We start from the raw sequence: 22,909 nt of genomic DNA on the forward strand, positions 1-22,909 counted from the left end.
GATTTAATCTGATGTTTCATCTAGATGATGCTTTGTTTCTTCCTTGCTTTTTTTTTTCTCTTGTGTGCAATCTCAACTTAGACAAAGAGGAATGGAAATTTAGTGTTAGGGTGGTGGAGGGCTATAGGTTGGACTTGATGATCTTACGGTCCTTTCCAACTTTGATGTTTCTATGATTTCTATGAAATACATAAAAGCCTTTCCACAGTGCTCACTAGTAGTTCAGACATGGTGTGTGCTGGGATTATGGGGCAGGTTTTTAGGACCTTCCTAAACCAAACACGCAAATAGGTTCTTTGAAAGATTATCTCTATCTCTACTCTATTCTGTGAGAGCTTCTCCTGTGCACTCTGGACCCTGTGAGTGGTATCAGTCTGGATTCTCCTGGCTCTGAATTTTACAACAGTTAGACAGACTGTATACAACGTTTTCCAAGACACGCTAAGGCTGTCCCCTTGACATACTGTATCAACACTGGATCAGAATCTGTTCTCCATGAAGTACAGCAGTAGCATTTCTGCTTAAACTGTGATAGTATTAAATTAATGCCATGTTGATCTAAGTAGAAAAGCAAATTAAGATCCAGTGATTAAGATACGCAAAAGGATTTTACATGCATGCTTCCACAGGATTTTGTGGTCGCTCTCAGATGCCGCCAATATTAACTGCCTACTATTAATCAGTTTGACTAGGAAATATAGCTTTAGGAAGTCTCATTCCAGGTTCTTCTGCTGAAGATTAAATGGTTGTAAAGAATATCAAGATGTGGATAAGAAGAAAAAGGGTGGCATGAATATCTGAGTTGAGTGGAAAGAATTTAACAGCTGCAGAATCACAGAAAGAAAGAACAGCAGGAGGGTCACAATTGCTTTTGAGTGTGGGGCAGCTGGACTGCATTTGTACAAGTCCTATGAGCAGAAAAAAAAGCAGTCAAGAGCAACTAATTATATTCTTCTAGGCAACAGAATCACACAGTTCTATTGAATTAATCAATGAATACAAAGGAATTATTTTAAAACTATACATCAAAATTAATCAATCCATGTGACAATTTGCACCTTAATTAGATAATTCAAAGATTCTGTACAGTGCCATTAGCATAAGATAATATGTTGCATACCTCTTTAAATTATTTGTTTTTAAAAATAGACTGTATTAATTTAAGAGGTCTATTTTTTTTTGGCAGGCATTTCTTTAAAGGTGTTTCAATGCACAAGGATTAGTGAAAATATTAGTGGTTGATAATATTCTCTTTTAACAGGTTCATTTCTATGCCTGGCATTTAACTGAACTTCTTACCTCCATATGTAAATCTATGTCCATTATCTTTGTCATTATGTGATGTCAGCAAATTATGAAGTACTCAATTTTCATTGAAACATCAAGGTTCTGAAATAATTTAATGTTATTATCTACTTGTTATAGAACAATACAGAGAAGTCAGTCAGCTTGTGAGATATCGGTCAAGAACTTTCAATATTCTTATTTGTATGCAAATATAATTTTATCTATTTTTATAATCCAGGCTTTTAGATGGAATCCAGTAGAGTGGTAGATATTTTAGTACTCTGTGGGAATATTTCTCAATGTTTAGAAACAGCACAAGCTTTTAAATTCAGAGATGTCAAATATGCATAGATATTATAAGGATATCACAGAGTAACAGGATTATTGAGTGATTTAGTACGTTTAGTTAACCCTAAGGGATGAGAAATGTCAAATACTAGTGGAAACTCAATGTCAGTCCAGAGGTACCAAGGGTGGCACGTAATTCTGGAAATGAAATAAACATTTTAAAATGTCACAGATCCTTCCTTAAGTTAAAATAAAGAAAACCAGTGAAACTGCTGGAACAGTTCAGCCAGAATTACATTTGTGTGTTCCCAACAGATTTATCATTGCTTTGAAAAATGAACACAGCCAGGAAAAAAAAGGCTGAAGAACAAAAGGCAGAAAAATACCTTGCACACCCCTAGTAGCGGAGGGTGAACAATACCTTGAGATTCTATGATTCTCTCTGAAACAGCCTAAAACCAGAACATTATTGCACAAAACAATAATGTTCCCAAACAGATTTATCAAGGTATCAATACCTTGAGATTCTATGATTCTCTCTGAAACAGCCTAAAACCAGAACATTATTGCACAAAACAATAACCTTGCTGCCAGCAGCTCTGCTAAGCTTTCTACATTCCATACTAAATATAATATAAAAAATGCTGGAATATTATTCAGATTGTATATGAAACACTTGGAAGTTAGGAACTGCCAGACTTAAAACTGACCATGCCACCTTTATTTCCCTGGATCTGTCTATTTTCACCTAATTACATCCCTCCACTCAAGGGACCCCTTTTCATGTTGATCCCACAGAACTCTAAGCACATGACAGACATGAATAATTCAACTGACTTCAATGCAATGACACAACAGTTTACAACCGTTTATAATTGCTTTAGCAAATGAGAGTTGTGTTATAAAACTCACAAGATGCTCAGCCAAAAATGCTGTTATTTATTTTTGCCATCTAAATATCATAGAATCATAGAATGGCCTAGGGTGGAAGGAACCTTAGAGATCATTTAATCCAACCTCCCTGTCAGGGACAGGGACGCCTCTCAACTAGATCAGGCAACACATGGGGACCAAACGGGGATATAAAGCTAGGTGTCTTACATACCACTGAAAACTCCAGTCAAAAAACCCACAAACTTCATTTTCTCTCCTACTCATTTGTGCACTGTCAGTAAGCCAGTGTGCTTTATCATTCTCACAGTCCAACTCAGTGACATGCAACTTAAGGACTGATATTTTGCATGTAGGATATTACGTACTCTGTGGGCTAGAAAACTGATGATCCATGATATAACTTCAAAAGCTCTTCTGATTCAACTCCAAAATGTTATTCTCTGATTTTGCTGGAGCCCTTTACAAACCATTAATTCTGTCCCTTGTCATAGACGGGAGCCACACTGAGACTGTGAAATACCTGGATAAACCTAAAATACATCAGTTGAATTGTATCCTAGAAGTGAACATTTTTCTCTATACACTATAAATTATGTCCAGTCTAATTAGGTGAATCGTCATAGGTATCTGAAATTATCTAGTACATTTCTTGTCTTTTGAATATCAAGGAGGATCTAAAGCCAAAATAGAGAGAACAAGCCAAACAGCTACAAAGAAACAACCTCTAAGGGGGTAAAACAGAACAGTCTACCTACATTTAGAGAATAAGTAACGTAGCTATAGTTTGCTCATAGCAAATAGCTATAGGTATTTAGTTTGCTCATGAATAGGCCAGATACTATGACTACACTATTACATTGCACAAAAAGATTTCAAATGGCCTATAACCTCTAAGACAGTCCCAAATACCTACTTACATCCAGGCAACTCCTCAGGTGATATACACCAATTCTAATACATGTGGCTTGCCAGGAAGAATGCCACTGTGAAGAATGTCAGTGCACTCTAGGTTCTAGTTATCTCTTACAGTACAATCAATTCCCTATCAGTGAGCTTTCACAAGGGGTTAGTAATTTAAAATAATTCTGAGACTGCTGTAACTTATTTTAAACCAGGCCTGCCACCAGAAAGGCTGACAAAGGGAAAAAAAATATAAAAAAATAGGGGAATAAGAAAGAGGAGGGAATGTTTGGAGTGATGGTGTTTGCCTTTCCAAGTAACCATGCCATGTGAAGGAGCCCTGTTTTCCTGGAAATGGCTGAACCTTGCCTGCTGATGGGAAGTATAGAATTAATGCTTCATTTTTCATTGCCTGCATGCGCGGCTTTTGCTTTCCCTATTAGAGTGTCTTTATCTCAACCCACGAGTTTTCTAACTTTTGCCCTTCAAATTCTCTCCTACACCCCACTGTGGAGGAAAGAGCAAATAAACATTTGTGTTGGGTTGAGATGCCCACTGGGGTTAACTCATGACACTTCTTTACAGAATACGATGGTTACCAGAACTGCCAAAGACTCAGTCATTTTAAAAATCATGGTTTTGAGCTTTGTGGATGATCTTCATCCTTCACAGAGATTAGTCATTATAGTGTTTATGAATTTGGGTTTAAGGTGCCCTCAAATCTGATGACTTTGAAGTACTTAATTTACTTATCTTGTCTTCCATTCTAAAAGAAAGACAAACAAAAATTATTACCCTCAGTGAGAAATACAACTTCCAGCCCGAGGTCTGAAACAGCAAACTACGCAATGGTGAGATTGCCATTTGATATAAATTGACATCATTACATCTACTTTAATGGAATATTGCTTTGTAACACCAGTTAGATTACGTCTTGCAAGGATTTAAAGCATCATGGCATATATCAATGTAGTGCTCTATGAGAAGACTGATAATACTATTGTATAGCAGACAATAAAACTAAAAGGGTTCATGTGATGACCTATCACTTTGCAATCTACTCAGTACATCATTCTCACTAATGCCTTTCGTAACCTGCTCAGGAGACTCTGAAATGTTTTACTGCACTTTTTAAATTCACAAATGATATATGCAAGATTCACAAACATAAATAACATATCTGTGTAATACAGCATCAGCTAATAGTAAAAAAAAATATCAAAATATTAGAATAATTATTAATAATGCTTTATGGCAGTTGTGGAAGGACAGACATTACTTGAAAAAGCAATGAAATTAGCAGGAACATAAACTTTCCTGTGAAAAAAGGTATCTCTTCAGAATGATCTGCAAGCAAAGTCAGTTGTCTAGATGAGTTAGTAACAATTAATTGCTCTGAAGCCATTTTTGGTTTAAAGTCCACTATTAGAGTATCTCAGTATCAATGAACACTGCCCTGATTAGAACGGCAGGTTTCAGGATCTGCAGTTAAGTGTAACTTCTAAGAAGAATTTCATCTAAGAAGGACCTCATACTGAAATCAGAGGAAAACTTAGAACAGGCTTTGAATGTACTTATTTCATCCTCATTGCTATGATTACCGTGAGAATCCATTATCATTGTGTTCCATATGTTCCTTAATCTCCACTGTGAGGCAGTGTCTCCAATATAAGAAATATGTGCAACACATGAACCTCAATTTCTAAATTCATTAAGTCTTTCTTGACCAAGGAAACTAAAATACAGGCAAAGCAAAACACGGTACAGTTCGGCAACTTGGTGAATCACATTAAAGAAGAAAGAGAGAGGAAAAATTGATTTTAATTTCTAATCTAGTTAACAAAACATTAACAGTAGAGGTGTGTTTGCAAAGGAGGATGGTACCAAAATAAAATTGTTCAGAACGAGAGAAACAGAGTATCTCATTGCCTCACTTTTTCCTGAACATCCTGAACAGCTATATTCTTGTATGTCACTGAGCAAGAAATATAAGCTCACCTCATTATTGCAGATGGATCCTTGATCACTATCATTATTTTTAAAAATTTATATTCCAAATGACTCTTACATGTCTTCCTTGAGCAACAAGTGAGGTGAATGACATGAAAGTCAGCCAGGATCCATTTTATTATTGGATGCAAAGAGATTAGGTTCTAGACATTAAGCTTGTACAATCAGGCTCTGTCTGTGTCCCAGAGTTTCTGAGACCTGTTGTTCTACACTGGTCATAAAGCACACACTGTTACTGGCTTTTTTGTCATTGCATCAAAACCCATAAAAATTACTATTTTCCTACTAAAAAGTTTTTTGTGTATCTTGGGTGGAATTATCCTCGTTTTAATTAACATATCAAAACATGAAATTCTGGAAAGAAAATATCTGCAGACAGTTCCTAATTCCACAACTATTTTACTGTTTTCTTTCTTCCAGGAAAAGGATATTTGAGGATACTTTACCTGTGTCTACAGTTTGGGCTGCAAATTGGAAATCTGAACTCTTTGCAACATTGTTTGTGCCAGTGCCTTGACTTAAAAGCAAATCTAGAATTTCAAAATCCAGCCCACTGAGAACAATTCTGAAAATATTCATGCAAAATATATGGGTAGACTTTTCCAGGAGTCTCAAATACATGATACTCAAGGCTTTCTATTTTAAAGTTAAGGTAAAAACTTATTTCTGTCTCTCTGCTCAAAAGAGCTTTAGAAACGGAGCCAGCACTGCAGGCAAATTCGACAGAAACACTGCAGCTGAAGTTGGCAAATGCACTGAAATCCCATATATCATTTCATAATTATACTGCTGCTGCCTGTTTTTACAGCATTTAATAGCATCTGACCTTATTAATTCTCATTTTTATTATATATTCATTGACAGTAACTGTCACAGCTTCCACTTAAACATCAGAATTTCCTCAAGATTTCTCTTCTGTTCAACGAACTTTGGTGATTGAGAGGTTCACCTAGCAGCTGTCAACTTTTACTTTGATAATACAGAAGCAGAACCAGCAAATCCAAGAAGGACAGCAACAGAAGTAATGATTAAGCTTTGTAGCCCAGGAAGAAGTGCTCTTGCAAATTTGACCTTTCCTTAGCTACTGTCTTTCTTTAGCCTTCATAAGAGTTCAAATATGACTTATAAATATATGCTAGAGACCAGTAATATTAATCCCTAGTTAGATATTAATAGAAATTTATTCAAATTCATCTAATTAAGAAAGAAATAGTACTGTCTGTATTACTGATAGAATATCCAGGTTTTCTGATATTCTATCACTTCACCACAAGGGCCTCTGATTCAAAAACTCTGTCTTTTTATTAGCCTGCAAACCCCAGATTTTTAATATTTATTTTCTTTTTTAACTCTGAATATATTACCTATATGATAAGGCAGACCTTATAAGTAAATGTACAAAAACTGCAGGGAGGGTGGAGGAGGGTGGCAGTTCACTGTCTTTGGGGAATTGAAGCTGGGATCTGGGCCACAAATTCTCTTTGATTCTTCACAGTGCTTTCAGATCTACCATTAATATCCTGTACTTCTCAAGCCAGGTAAGCCCAGGAGAACTGCATAGTACAATGAGCTATAGAAAAAGTAAGATTTCCTTGCATCACTGCGATAAAACGCTTGCAGCTGAGCTAAGCCAACCTGTGAACCACACAGATGCATTCACTGAAACTTGGGTGAAAATCTTAACTGTTATGGGTAAAACTCTCACAGGCACCTAGCTGGAGACACATTTTGCTACCTCCAAGTTTTACCATTCTTGGATTGATAATTCATAAGTTCAAACTTATCAACTATATCCAAATAAGAGGATGTCTTGGGGTTTTTTTGCATCTGTAAGCCTGTTTTTTTCCCCTTTGAGACCACGTGGTCAAATTGCTATAATGCATGACTCAAATGGGGAGGAAACTTTCCTCAGAAGTCCTTATTAGCATTTAGTATTTACAAAGAAGGACACAGCAAAGTCTGACAGAATAAAGCAAAAATGGCTTATAATTCCATTTATTAGAAAACAGTCAGAAAAAAAAAAAAGTTGTTGGCAAATTATTCTCACCGAAAGACGGAAATTGTCTAATTTTTCTTTCTCCTTTGTGTTTTTCTGTTGTTAGCTGTCAAGGTGTTTCTCCCCAGAGTAACGGAGAGTAATTCCTTCACTCCTTGTGAGGGAGGCTAAACTTTTTCAGCACGGTAAGAGCACTTGGTAAGAGCATTCATTTGTTTACAGCCTCATTCCACCTCGGTCCTCCCACCTCAGTATGATCAATATATTATTAAACAAATACACTTATTCCCTATGAAGGAAAAAAACCCACAAAACAAAACCCAACAACATCATTCTTTTATCCCTGGGATTCTAAGTATCATGGGTCCTTCCAGATATGAAAATACCATAGAAAGTGGAGATCCTGTCAGATGGTGTACATTTCTGCACTCAAAGGTGCAAGCCTTCATTGTGTTTCAGATCCTACCCATGATCCTTCCTTAATTATGAGGTTTTAACTAAGCCTCTAACTATCCACCTCTGTCTAGAGCAATAGTTTATCTGTTTGGGTTTTTTTTTTCTCTTCCTCGTTCCAGGAGATCTCAGAATGGAGTTGGCTCACTAACACACCAGCATCATTGTGGCCTGTTGTGATCACTGCTTGTCATAAGTGACATTTTATATTTTACCTATTCATGTGGTATTTATATTGATTTGGGATTGAGGGACCCTAAGTACAACTTAAGTGGATTTCATTTTTTTCTCTCTTCTACAACATGAAGAATAATAACCAGTACCTCAGAGAGACAAGTTTAGACTCTTGTGCAACATCCTGACTGCTGCGCAAGAAGCAGCTCTTAGAAAGCCATCAGTATTTCAGTGTTCATGCCCAAATGCATACCAGTGCAACCACTGCTGCCCATCAAAGGGCTGGAAATGACAGACCATTCTTAACCATGCAAAAGAACTAGAAGAGCCATGATGGAGAAAAAATAATTGCAGAAATAGAGAAGATGACTATTTTCTCAAGTATTAGAACACTAGAAATACCAGTCTGACACCAAAGGAAATAAAAAATGGAAAGGCAAGAAAGCGTATCAACCTCAGGTCTATAAGCATATGCGGAAAACTGAAAAAAATTTTCTTATTTTAACCAATGAATAAGAGGACAAGACCAGACTTAGGCTGAACAACCAACAAAGCAAACTTTGTTTACAAGAACATCGCCAAAATTAATCACCCATTTTCCAAAACCATCCTGTCCAGTCACTGAAGTATTAAACAGATTTAGAAGACATTTTGAAAAGGTATCTCATAATCTCTGAATTAAATAATTCTTTTCCCTTTCTTACTTGTAGTCTACTGGCTAAAATATTACAGCATGAACAATTGACAGCATTCTCAAACTGCAATGTAATACTATCATTTCTGCTTTACAATTTCATACTTTTCAGCCAATAATAGAAAAAATAGCCACATGCTTGCACTAAAAGAAATTAAAAGAATTATGCAAATACATTGAATGTGAATATGAAGGTTAGCTGGTCATGGTGAGCAAAGTGAAGAATTCGCACATTCTGTTGTTAAAAGATAATCTCTGGCCTGGGTGACAGGAATGGCTACTGTAAAAATTCTCACATTGCTGATGATTTCTTTCAGTACTGCTGGGCCAATTTGAACACAAATCTAAAAATCAGTAGTGCCAAGAGATGCATGCAGAGTGATTATTGGTAACTTCTGAGTAGGTTCAACATATATTCATAGGGTATCAGTACTGGCTGCAGTTTTGTTCAATATCTTCATCAATGACCTGGATGAGGGGATAGAAAGTTTGCTGATGATATGAAATTGGGGTGGGGGGGTGGCTGGCACAGGCTGGAGAGCTGGGCGAAGGGGAATCTCATGAAGTTCAACACGGACAAGTGTAGAGTCCTGCATCTGGGGAGGAATAACACCAGGCACCAGTACAGATTAGGGGACACCCTGCTGGAAAGCAGCTCCATGGAGAAAGACCTTGGAGTGCTAGTGGACAATAAGTTGTCCATGGGACAGCAATGTGTCCTTGTGGCCAAGAGGGCCAATGGGATCCTGGGGTGCATTAAGAAAAATGTGTCCAGCAGGTCTAGGGAGGTTCTCCTCCCCCTCTCCTCTGCCCTAGTGAGACCACACATACTGTGTCCAGTTTTGGGCTCCCGAATTCAAAAGACATGGATCTACTGGAGAGAGTCAAATGGAGAGCTACGAGGATCATTAAGGGACTTGAACATTTCTCCTATGAAGAGAGACCGAGAGAACTGGGGCTGTTTAGTCTTGAAAAGAGAAGGCTGGGAGCGGATCTTATGAATGTATATGAATATCTGAGGAGTGGGTGTCAAGAGGAAGGTGTCAGTCTTTTCACAGTGGTGCCCAGTAACAGGACAAGGAATAATGGATATATGCTAGAACACTGGAAGTTCCACTTTTAACATGAGGAGAAATTTCTTTACAGTGAGGGTGACGGAGCACTGAAAGAGGCTGCCGAAAGAGGTTGTGGAGTCTCCTTCTCTGGAGACTTTCAAAACCCGCCTGGACACATTCCTGTGTGGCTGCCCTAGGGGATCCTGCTCTGGCAGGGGGGTTGGACTAGATGATCTCTAGAGGTCCCTTCCAACCCCTAACACTCTGTGATTCTCTGATTCTCTGATTCTCTGATTTTATGTCAGTCTTTAATTCAATTTATGTATAATAATACAATTATTAGGACCTGATGTAAAAATGACAGGAGCTCAGCTGCATAGAATGTATAATGATACTTTATTGTTGAGGGAAAGGAAAAAAGATGGACAGTAACAAAACTAGAACACCTGAAAATAATGCCATAGATGTTGCTGGCATCATATTGATGGGGTTTGTTGCTGTTGTTGATTTGCTATTATTACTGCAAATAAATATTTACTGTGAGATGCCAGATGTCCTCTAGAGTTGTAGGTAAAAATTTGTCTTTGGGATGTACTTGAAAGAGTAGAAAAAAATGATTGAAATCATATTTTAATCTTCAATCAGTCTTTTAGGGATATTTTTTAGGCAAAGTTTCTCCAACAAGTCAAGATGCTGGACTCATGTCTATGCTGTTAGAATAAACACATATGGTATCATTCTCTGGCACTGAAGCCAACTGAGTAAAATGACTTTTGCACATATGGTTACCCTCTTTCACCCTCCAAAAGAGAGCAGCTACCTCCACACTGGCCACCAGGAATGGTCCCAGGCCTGTGGTAACGCCCAACCTGTATCTGGGAATTGCAATGGGAAAAGCTAGGTGGCACGGACCAAATCGCTGTAAGGAGCCATTGTAAGGATTTAACAGCAGAAGGTATCGTGGGTTTATGCCCATGCCACAATCCCTTGAAGTATTCAATTCAGTAATATAGAACTGGCTATATAGAGATTGCCCCTACCACTTCCGAATCCGAAAGCAGCCTGCTTTTCCAAATGTCTCATTATCTGCATCTTCTCCTCAGCCAGTCTGCACTTGTGGATTCACGCTGCAGGATGAATATTGTGGTAGGACAGAGGTGGTTTACTTTCGAAATGCGTGGGATTATAAACTCCTCTACTCCTGTGCTTCTTGAACATTTACAGAATTGCCAAAGCAAATATGATCCTATCCAAGTCATAATTTAACATCCACAAGTTTCTCCAAGAAGGCAACTGAAAGTTTAGATGTGTGTAAGCAGCTGATATTTACATACTTTTTTTCCAAAGTAAAATAATACATAAGACATATCATGACTGCTCAATGAAATAGTCAAGGAGCAGAACGTGCAGAGAGGAGGAACGTGTGTTGAGTGCCTGAGGCTGCTAACCAAACATCTCTTGGACAAGGTAGTGCTCTTTCTAATCTGAAACATTTGGGAATGCAAGGAAGCCAAAACCCCAAAATTGAAATGGAGATGGGTGAAACAAGTTTGCCTTCAGCCAGAAGCAATGAAATATTTATTTTTGCCTTTTTACATTAATTCAAAGTTGCATTAATTTTTAATAACAATAATTAAAATGGAGTTGTGGTATAAGCATTAATATCACCACTATACAGTAACAAATTCTAGCATATGAAATACAAATGCTGAATCTCTGACATCTACACTGATAAACTCAAAAAATTAGACTATTTCTCCTTCTGCTTTTTAATTAGCTGCAGACAACATGCAATATTTTGTGGAGGTTTTTTACAAATCACACAGATAGCATAAATTACAAAAATATAACTATTTTATGAAGTTATATCTTTTTAGTTGAGTATATTTTGCTGATGATCTTTATAAATATATTTCCATAAACTTCATGATTTCTTCAGTTAAAAATAACAAGCCTACAGTCCTTGTTGGCAGACATGATTTTTCTCTGAAGAAAGTCTGAAAGACTCATCAGCAAAACAACACTGCAAGCACTACCAGAACATGACAGAAGGCTTTGTACTGTCGCTAAGGAAAAGTTTTTATGAAACTTAGAAGAGTTTACCTTGACAAGAAGTCTGTGAAAGACAGACGTATTGGATATCCATGCCGTATGATTTTGACCATGTCTAAAACACCAATATACTGCAGTTGAGCAGACACATAAAAATTGTCAAAAGTATCTGGCAACTTGGAGTTATTAGGCTTTATACAATGAACAGAATGTGGTGTGCAGTTCTGCAGCTTCCCAATAATATCTGTGAGCGATTTCTGTGGGAAGAAAAAAAAGTTATCAATTATTATTGTAAAGCAAAGGCAATTGCTCAACATGTATGCGCTTCCTAACCTTTTAACATCATTTTCTCAAAAGGCTTGACCTAGCCATGCAAGTGGCTTTCTCAAGCATATGATTTTTCTTTCTTCCATTGCAATCTGTAGAGACTAATTCTGCCTTTATAATGTATTTTTGGGGGGTTATATTTTGTAAATTTCTGTCCAGAAGATATTCACTGACCCTGAGCTGTATTGCCACAGTGGTTGGTCCCCCTCGTTCCAGTTTCTGAAGAAATGAAGATGTTCCTTTCTTTTTCAAGAGCTGTGAAGGAGAAAAGCATACACACAACATCTTAATCTCAAGATGTGCAGTAAACCTTCATTTTCATTGTTATACAATTTATTAACAAAAGGAAATATTGATACTAATAGTTTGACCTACAATGATGTAAGTTTCAGAAAGAATTTGGAAAGTGGATACATATCTCCAAGTACCTGCAGAGCCATGACTGGAAGAAAGTTTTGATTTCAAAAGCAACTGTATACCACTGGAAAGATAAAAGACCTTTTCCAAATAACTGGGCAAAGCAATATGATCTGAAACTCTGTTGCAGAAGTGGGGCTTGTGAAGTTAACATCCCATACCGTCTGTCATACAGCAGCATAAATCATCATCCATATACCCATTCAGTAGCATAAATCTGTAACTATCTGAACAGGAACAGGTTCCTTGTGTCTTTGGCAGGTCTTTAATGAGTAAGTGCAAGTAAGCATAGCTCATTAAGAAAAAAATCTTGAAGGCAAAATCAATAACACTAAAAAACCCTTCTCTTTTCTTCCTGCACATATGAATGCAGTTGAGGTTTTCTTGTTTTCTCTTTTAACCCGCTTTCACCCATTATAGACACAAATGATCAATAACTTCATATCTCATTAGAACCAATGTTATCCTATACATCAGAAATGGGAGTGGAGAACAAATTTTTTTTTTTTACTGTTCTACTTCCTATCTTTGAGACTCAAATAGCAATAATCATCATAAAAGTGGTTCTAGAAATTAGGGGGTTTTGTTAAACTTTCTAGAGGAAGGCTGGCAAAATTATTGCTTTCCAGGATTTGGCCCAGCTCTTAGATTCAAACCTCTAGAACAGGCAGCCTTTTCACCTCTGACTTTTCAACTGCCTTTTTCCAGTCCACTTACTCCATAAAACTCCCTTTCTATCAAGTCAGTATGTTCTGGCCTACAATAGATTTAGTCACTAATTCAAGGCCATTTCCTGAGTTACTGGAAGAGCCAGGAACAACACTTTGGATGCTTAAGTTCCCGCCTGCTGTCCTGTGTTGGATACTTCTTAACATGGGAAGGAAGTGTTTGGTTCAGAATGAGAGAGAGAAAAGAAAGGAAACAAAGCAAAGACAAAAAATTAATTTAATTCCAACTCACCAAATCTAGACATCCTCAGCTACAGCCTAAGGAACAAGACTCATCACCAAAGATCTACTTCTCTATTACCCTCAAATATTCAGCTTTATGTTGGAAAATCTTGTACCTCTAATCTACAGAGAAAATATACACACATATGACTTTGTAATTTCTGATAAGAAGCTAAAACCTCCTCCTAAATAATCTCACTTTACCAGCAGAATATTTTAAAGCTTTTACCAGAAGACATACCAAAAGCTTTTCAATAGATGAGTTCTTCAACTAACAAAGAAGCAAAGTGCTCATAAACAAAACAAGATGTCATTGGGAAAAAAAAGTCTTCTGTTAGTGATGTGCATTCATATGACTCAAATTCTGCTGTATGAACTCTGAAACCCACTGCTTCTTCCAAAGGAATTAAGGGGAAGGCAACAGGGCCAAAGCATGCACTAAGACTACAGAAAATCAAGGGAGTAAGAGCTGATGTGAACACGAGTTGTGAGAGTATCAATGAAGATATATTCTATTTCACTTGAAAAGGACACACAGTCTTCATAAGTCATGGAGACTTGAGCTGGCATCTCCAAATTCCTGAGTCTATTTGTATGCTCGAAAATAATAGCCAGCTATTAGATGTGTTCATATGCATCTTAAAATGGAAGCACCATTCTCTTGGACCCTACTACAAGTAGAGAAGTGAGATCAAAGAGGTAGACCATCCTTACCTCTAAGAGCATGCTCAAAATCAAGCAGAGTCATTTATGGAAGGGTAAACAGGTAGATACATAGCCATACACAGAAAAATCTGTAAGTACATAACCTAGTTAGGACTGCAGATGACAGGCTGAAAGGGGAGGGGAATCACAACAAATTCCTGTCTGCTCTCTGAAAGTATCTACTTCTCTTTCATGGATATGGTGGAGTCTAGATGAACACTAGATGAACAACATGAACACTTTCCATTTTGCCTTTCTCACTGCCTGCAGTATGATGTGTGTTACACTGGAATGTCAGTCTCCAGTTGATTATTCATGCCTTAATGTGCTTCTTTCTTCCCCTTCCTCTTTTTTTCCTTCCCACCCCCCCCCTTAATTGCTGTTACCCTCAGGATAAACTCCCATAAATATGCAGTGGTTGATGATTTTCTATCATACAGACATTTGAGTTCTAAGCTGATAAGAAAATACCCCTTACATTACTTTTCCAACTGCAATAACAACAAAACCAACATTATTCCAGACCATCACAGTGGATATAGGCTATACTGGGAATGGGAAGAAATTACTTGTGACAGCACAGTTACAGATGTGGGTTTGATCCAGAAAGAAATTTAAGCACTTACCTACTTCCAGCTCCTGCATCACGTGCCTATTCCAAAACAAGAAACATCTTTCTTTTTTTTTTTTCTTTGTTTTTTTCTTTTTTTTTTGCCAGTGGAACAGCTTAGATATCTAAAGTTCTGCTTCTGTCCTGCAGGACAGCATAGCACCTTGACTAGATTAGGCTAACTTAGTATCTACAAACTAAGTGGTGCTCTGTCTCAGCTGCACAGCAATTCTCAAAGCCTACCTCTGAGAAGCCAAGCCATCCTTGTTTCTGTGGGCAGATGAAGGATAAAGTTTTTTCCATCTTCCATCTAATACCTAAAAGTGTAGAGCATTCTTACTGAATCTGGGATTTCTGACTTAATTTATCATGCTTCCCACAGGAATGTGAATATGTCTTCTGTCTCTCCAGAGAGTAATGCCAGGTTAAAAGCTATTCTGGACTGGTCAAAAACCTCATAGTTTCAGAGATCCCAGCTGTGAGATGTTTCTCCCTGGCTTGATTAGGCTTCTAACTTAGACATGCTTTTCATATTTCCTTCCATTTATGGGACTAGGATCTTTTTCATAGCCTTAGTCTTCTTCACATCCTCTAGGAAGCTGATAGTATAGCGGAAAGGCACCTAAAGGCACCTTGTGATGCCTCAGCTGTTTGCTAAATATATCGTTAAACCAACACCATTCACTTCAAGTTAAGTTTTTCCACTGAGATTACTGACAAGAACAGTAGACAGGAATTACACTACTATCAGCAGGGGACTATAAGGAAAGTTTCATTGCTATTCTATGGATGTACTTGCATAAAGCTTTCCACAATGACACATGAGAGGAGGCTCCTTAATCCCACAAGAGAATCAATTTTATGCAGCTGTAAGCCAAAAATAGAGTCATAAGATTCAAGAAGCATGACGAGGCAGCTGATGCATTGTGAGAAGTGCTTGATTCTTTTCTAGAAGAAGGAGGAATTCCAAAGCTCTGTCAAGAATGGATGCAGCAAATCATGTTCTTTCTTCTCAAAAGAGAGCTGTTCCATGTGACATGAATAATTAATTTTTTCATAGCCTCACAAGTTTCCCCCGCAGCCATACTTCTTTTTTTTTTAAAAAAAATCCAAACCAACAAACCTTTTTGGTTGACTTAACTAACAGAAGAAGAGAGAAATTCAGGAATTAAGAGTTTGATTTGATTTAAAATTTGACTGGGAAAATTTACACGCAAGTGACCATTGAAAATAACAGTTGGCCAAAATGTACAGTGTTGATCTTCATACAAAATTACAGCAACCATGTTTTGGAAACCAGAAATCTTCTCATGTTAACACAAAAAAGACATTTGGGACTGTGTTTTCATTTACTTGACTATTTATCAGAAAGTCAGCTAAGGAGTCAAAACAACCAAGAGTTCCTATACAGCCAAAAATCAGTAACATTACATCCACTGCTAAGCCCCGGAACCAAAATTCATGGAATAGCACAGGCTTCAGGGGACCTCATCATCTAGCCCAACCTGCTTAGAGAGTCCAAGAAAGAGGTTCTTGAACCAGCTTTGTTAGTAAATTAAAACCTGATAGTTCTCACTATTGCTTTAGTGCTGATATTAAGTAATAAATTATTTTAATAGTCCAATGACTACAGAGAATAAAGCAAAGAAGGAGCTTTCAGAAATTACAAAGTAATCAAGGAAAATGTTCCAGAAGGAAAGAGTCCTAAATTCTTACCTTGCTGAGCTCAATATATTTCTTTGCTTCTCCACTTGCACAGGCTACTGATGGTTTTTTACTCAGCAAAGCTGCTTTACAGCCTTTGATTTTAAGGGAATGAGGAGGAACAAGTGATCCAGTTTGTGTCAGCTTGGACTGGAACAATTGATTGATGACTATATTTTCACTAGCTGGGAAAAAAAAGAAAATATTAATGCATGAAGATAAAATTCAAGTTAGAAAATTATATCTAATGTATTTGGAAATACAAATACATGCAGTAGGAGCCAGAATTAAATTAGTAAACTTGAAACAAATGGACAAAACAATAAACTATTATGTTAGTTATCAAAGAGCATTCGATATTTAAGGACATCAGCCATCAGTAACAGTATTTTTAAACATATTCAGGTCCTGTGCTGAACAAAATAGAACAAGAAACAAAACATTTCACACTGTGATCTGTCTAAACTACATTACTTATGTGATAATCACCTCTGAATTTTGCTGCATTAAAGATTCACAATTTATCCATCTATTAAAGCAATATAAGAGATAGCATGTAGTATTTAGAAATGATCAAGATATTTGACAGAAATAAATTATAGACATTGCACCAAAGATAAAGAATTATATTAAACACAAGATGGGAAGGGATGGGGAAAAAAAAAGGCAAGATAAAGGACAGAACTGGAGCAAGCTGGCTTCACAGTTCTCTACATCAAGACCACACTTATAAGCATTTACAGAAGAAAGAAAATGACATACGTAGGTTTGATGCAGTGGTGATAATTAGTACAAAACAAATGCACTTCCAAGAGGTGTTTTTAAAACAAAAATCTGAGTTTTAACATAGATAGGATACCTTATACTAATTTCAGTAACATTACCCTTTGTGAGATTATGATCAGGGGCTTTTTAAGATGATCATGGTAATTACATGCTACTTGTATTGTCACAGCAGTTAATCTTAAAAAAGCCCCTTAAATTTATGTCCTTCAAATTAAAATAGATAAAACCTATGTCAATATTCTCTCATGGTTTTATTTTTCGGACAGGTATGTTTGGCATTTTTACACATATATTCAAATTTTTTAAAAGTTGTTAGCATATTTTTAAGTTTTCCCTAAGGAAAGTAAATTCAATAAAAATCAAGGAAACATGCACTTAAGGTATACGTCTACATAACTTATGAAAGTGACCCTAAAGGAAATATGTCACTGATAATCAATAGGTTTTAAGACTAAGTTACTTAATAAAAAAGCAACATAGACCTTAAGTGACTTAACATCCTTGCAAATATTCTTCCTTCAGATTTTTTCCATTAATTATAATTATTATAATACTAACATACTAGAACATACCTTCTTATACCCTTTAGCAGACTATCATGTAAATTCCAAGTAGTGAGAACTGGAACATCTCTAAAACTATTATTAATAGGATTACATTCCATATCAGTTCTTCTTTTTTTTTTTTTTCCTTCATCCTTAATGTACATCATTTGCCTTTAAAATGCATCAATTATTTTACTAGGGTAAAATTGCTAAAAATAATACATTGTAACAGTGTGGGTGATTTGGAAGGCAAATAGTGTCTCCAAATGACCTGTATTTCTATGGAAAGAAATATGAGTATATAATATATTAAATGAAAAACTCTGCAGTGGTTGGAGAAAAGACAAACAACATCTCAGGACACACTGACATTTCCCTGGGGAATATCTTTTGGTTTTCTTCAGAGAAGGGAAAATGATAGAGGTTTTCAATAATCTAATTATGAATCATTAATTAATAAACTGGGATGCATTATTATTAGGCATAATTATACAATATGCACAAGGAAAGGTATTTAATTTTGTATTTCAATGGACATTTGTATCTATTCACTGAAAAACATAAGAACGCCCACAAGTTCCTGCTTTTAGAAAGGTCCTCAAGTAGTGAAGGGCATCCCACCACAGCCTCTATGATTTTGGGAGCCGTATTTTCTTTCTCTATTTTCTGGTGTTTATTTTTGTTTTAATTCATACTTAAAGGTTTCTTTAAGTCATACTCATCTATCACACTATGCTTTTTGGATCATTACATCACATCATGATACATGATGAAGATGCCTTATGTTCAAGAATTCTAAAAACTCTCTAAATTGGAGTAACATCCAAACAATGCTTGGATACTTCAAAAAGATCAGGGTGACTTTTTTTTAAACTGAAATAAAATAGATATAAATTTCTCTTAAAAATAAAATGAAAATTAAAATCAAGTCACAATATCTTGATTTCTCACAACATCAACCACAAAACCATTTACTTACTTTTCATTACAAATATGAGATTTTGTGAAAGGGAATCTTTATTTTTTTCTATTGCACCAGCAATTTCATACGTAACCTATAAGAAAATATTGTGACATCATTAGTAATAACCAATACACCTTTTAAAAAGTCTTACAGCAGTAGGAATGAAGCTGTTTTTCTTCCAGCTCAACAGATAAAGGCTGGCACCAGGTAGTGTCTTTTGTTCTTTTCTTAGAGCCAACAATGCTAAGCACAAGAACCAGTTGTTGAACACTGTGTGTCTCTGAAAGTACAGGGAATTTCATCAGACTGATTCTAGAACATTCCCGTGGTGCAAGACTTTGAATCAAAAGTGTAACGCTGAGCAGAAGACAGTGACCTAAACATCACTTTTGCTGTAGGATGAGCAAGTTGCTCCCAGATCACAGATCTCCTCACCAGTGGGAAACTGCCCACACTGACCATGACAAACCCTCATCATAGAATCATAGAATGGCCTAGGCTGGAAGGGACCCTAGAGATCATTTAACCCAACCTCCCTGTCATGGGCAGGGACGTCTCTCAACTAGATCAGGCAACACATGGAGCAATCTGAGTCCCAGATCACACTCAAGACAAGTTCCAGCCATTTATAAATCCTTTGGGGGCAAGTTCAGTCTATAGCTTATGCACATTTACCTTTCTAACGACTATGCAAGCAAGGATTTTGGATCACTTTAGTTGCCTGATGTTATAATTTCAAAAACAGACAGTCAGATTGTCACTCCATACATCATCTGACTGGGGATAAACTCTAACATATGTGGTGGGCACTCTGAGAAGTGAGCAAAATGCAAGGCTCTAGCCAGAGTTCCTGAGGGTACATCCAAAATGAAGAGAAATGACCAAGCAGCTGTTTTACCATTGATCTCATCCCAGAAGACACTATAGAAAAGCAGCACTGAGCCTATTTTTTTGTTGTGTTTTGTTTTTTTTCTGAAAGACAAACAACTGGTTTATTTTACAGGCTTTATATATAAACAGCTTTGGCTTGCATGGTAGTAGAATCCAAAGGCAATTTTTAAGTTGAAAAGGAAGAAAATTATAATTGTAGTACCTCCAGGATGAGGCAGACACTTAATGGGAACTTCTTAGAATACAGTTTGGTTTTATTTAGATTGAAATCATGTTTCTATCTAAAGTCTTTTAAAAGTTGGGGTTATTTTAATTGCATCTATATACTAAGCACCTTAGATATTTGAGGAAATTTTGTCCTTGTATATTTAACAAAGTTTTAAATATATAATTAGGATTAGTAATACTAATCAGTGCATTAATTTTGTTTTCCATTGGGTCATTTGACAATTATGTAATGCTGTCTTACTCATGAACTAGATTATATGACTTGGATGTGTATAATCTGTTACAGTTAGTAATTGTCAAATGATGTAATTAGTATGGCATCTGACATAGAAAAGGTATAACAATAGAATTATGTTATTTTCCATGGCAGATGCAACGTTGCATAATTTTCTAATTGCATCTCCTAAGAACATACAACACAGTTAGCAAACTATTAGAATAATTTAAGTATACTATTAAATGCTTTTAGTGTACTTAAAAGTAAATGTTCTACCATACTGGTCCATAAAAGATAATTAACAGAACTTATTTGACAAATCCATAATGCTCGTTTCTAATTGAATGTCTTAGGCTCTGACTAAATTAGAAGAGGAGAGTTAATATTGGTGGGAAGAGTAGGTAAGTATAGCAGGGGGAGATAGTATATTATGATTAAGTGCCTAGATTGAAACAGGGAGAAATTCCAGTACTGGCACTGTTATAATACATCACCAACTTCATAAGACATCTCTCATATCCCATAAAATATATAAAAGTTAGCAGGATTCCCTCTTATGAAGAAATTGCTAACTCTCTATAGTTTTCCCATAGACTTGGTAAATTAATTCACTGCCTAAAGACATGAAAACTGACTCAGTGAAATGGCACTCCAGGGTTCCATATTCATTGTCAGTCCCATAAAGGAGAAAAAGAAAGAAGTCCACTTCTAGCTGCCAATTTTATTAATTTAATTCTGCCCTCATCAGAGATGCCAACCTATATAGCACTTTGCCTAAAGCACATATATTTCCCTCAGTTTTCTTCGACTGGGTTTCTAAAACAAACCTGGCTAAAACTCTGCACTGATTGGTGCTCAAGCACAGTGGATAGTTAATCAGAGAAAATAGAAAAGAAGCAAATATTATATGCTTGAGACAGGAAATGCGCAGTCTCTTAGATTATGATTCTAGTATTACAAAATATATTCCTTATTTTGACTTCTATGTATTGGAAGTGTTTGCTCTATCTTGTTTTATGTGATAAACCATTTGGGGTAAACAGTATCTACATGTGTCTGTGCCAGCCAAAGGAAACAAGATCTTTAGTTACTATCTGAACTAGTTGAATTATTTTTATTTTAAAAGAAAATAGTGTGCAGTTCCATCTTGCATTTTATTTCATTAAAACAGATTAAAAGAAGAAAGGGATTGGATTTGCTTTCCTTCTTAAGTTCAGAAAGGAAGAAATCTTAACCTAAGCACAGTGGTAGTGGTGTAGAACAACTGTTCATTTAGTCCTGAATATCTGGGGAAAAATATTAAGGAATGCTTCCACTCTGCCTCTCATCAGTTCCCCTCTCAGCTTCCAGGGTTCTGCCCATGAGGAGCTCTTAACCTGCAGGCTGTATCTCATCTTTGTGTTTAATATCTCTTGACTGATGTTTCCTCCTCAAGCCTGTTTCCAGAATTTATTAATGTTTTCAGAATCTGTAACACTTTGTGGCAAGGAGTTTCACTAGTAACCAGTTATGAGAAAAAAAACTTGGTTTTTTTGGTTCAAACCTGTTTTCTGGTCATTTAAATTGGCATAGCTGGTTTCAATATCATGAGAACTAGCAGGTACAAAGAAGAGGTAGAAAACCCAACAATCAGACAACAGAAAGCTGACATACCAAATGTGCAGAGTTAACTTTGGGAACTGCATGTTCCTCTTCTTACATACTCTTGCCTCTTTGCTTTATTAATTATTCTCATGCCACTCCATCACCTATTTTCTCTTCTGAAGTATCCCTCCTCATAACATTCGATTTTGGTAACGGACTTTATCTATATTTACTGAATTTCCCAATATACTTTATCAACAGGGCCACCTTTACACGTAATGTTCATCAATGCCAGTTTTTGAGAACATATCCAAGCACAATTTCAGTCCACAGAAGGTCACCTACAGTTGTTAATTTTCTGCCCGTACTTAGACATAAGTGTTATCATTTAAATGTTTCAATGTGACTGTTTTTTAGCATCACTGGGATTTTCACCCTCCCAAAACAAGTTTTGTTAAGCAATGAGTGAAGTAAATAATTTTATATAGTCTGTAAAGTCTTATTCTAACACTATGGTAGAAATAGCAGCATATTGCAACAAGCAGATATTTAGAAGCAAAATAAGAAGGTGAGGGGAAGTGTTCTATTATCTCCTCCTGTAAGTAAAGTCCAAAATCAAGTCTACTTAAAGAAAGAAAAAGAGAGAGAAAGGCAGAAAAAGCATGACTGTGTGAAAGAGAATATTTGTCAGGTAACCTTTATAGGCCTGGGTATAGCTTAGACTAGACTGATTTGATTGTTATGTCTGGGGATCCAGCCTGGGGAAAAAATAGAGAAAATGAAAGCATCCTTATTGATTAATCCATCTCCTTTTGTCTTTTGATTTAGAAGTTCAGTTTCAGAGTCTGCCTGGGACATATAAGGCGTTTCAGAGAAGACTGCCTTGGTAAAGGTGAGCTGACAGCTGAGAGGTATTTCTGAAATGCACACAGCTGAGAAATGGAACAGACATTGATCTGTACTTAAAGGACATTATGTGCCTTGGTTTATAGAGCAAAGAAGTTGCTCTTTAGGCCTGATTGTTGGCTTCGCGAACAAAGATGTGGGAAAGGCTCTACCCACACTTGCTACAAGCGCACTGATGGCTAAAAAGGCCGATGCGGGATAGGCAAGTCTGGTTGCAAAAGGCACAGCAGAAAGTCTTCTGAGGCTGTATTGGCGAGGCACAGTTCTTTCTG

General features: G+C 36.6%; 1 protein-coding gene across 1 annotated transcript in view; it reads right to left on the bottom strand.

The window, feature by feature from the left end:
• LOC104276546 (unconventional myosin-XVI-like) overlaps positions 1-18,902 on the bottom strand; it is a gene marked incomplete at its 5' end in the record, with an annotated part of 47,268 nt that extends 28,366 nt beyond the window's left edge. The window contains 4 exons of the mRNA XM_009872917.1: positions 11,855-12,060; positions 12,305-12,385; positions 16,529-16,701; positions 18,827-18,902. Coding sequence (XP_009871219.1) covers positions 11,855-12,060; positions 12,305-12,385; positions 16,529-16,701; positions 18,827-18,902 — 536 coding nt within the window. The remainder of the gene's footprint in view (positions 1-11,854; positions 12,061-12,304; positions 12,386-16,528; positions 16,702-18,826) is intronic.
• Between the last annotated feature and the right edge of the window lie 4,007 nt (positions 18,903-22,909).

Source organism: Apaloderma vittatum, unplaced genomic scaffold (assembly GCF_000703405.1).
Source record: "Apaloderma vittatum isolate BGI_N311 unplaced genomic scaffold, ASM70340v1 scaffold1577, whole genome shotgun sequence".
Classification (NCBI taxonomy): domain Eukaryota; kingdom Metazoa; phylum Chordata; class Aves; order Trogoniformes; family Trogonidae; genus Apaloderma; species Apaloderma vittatum.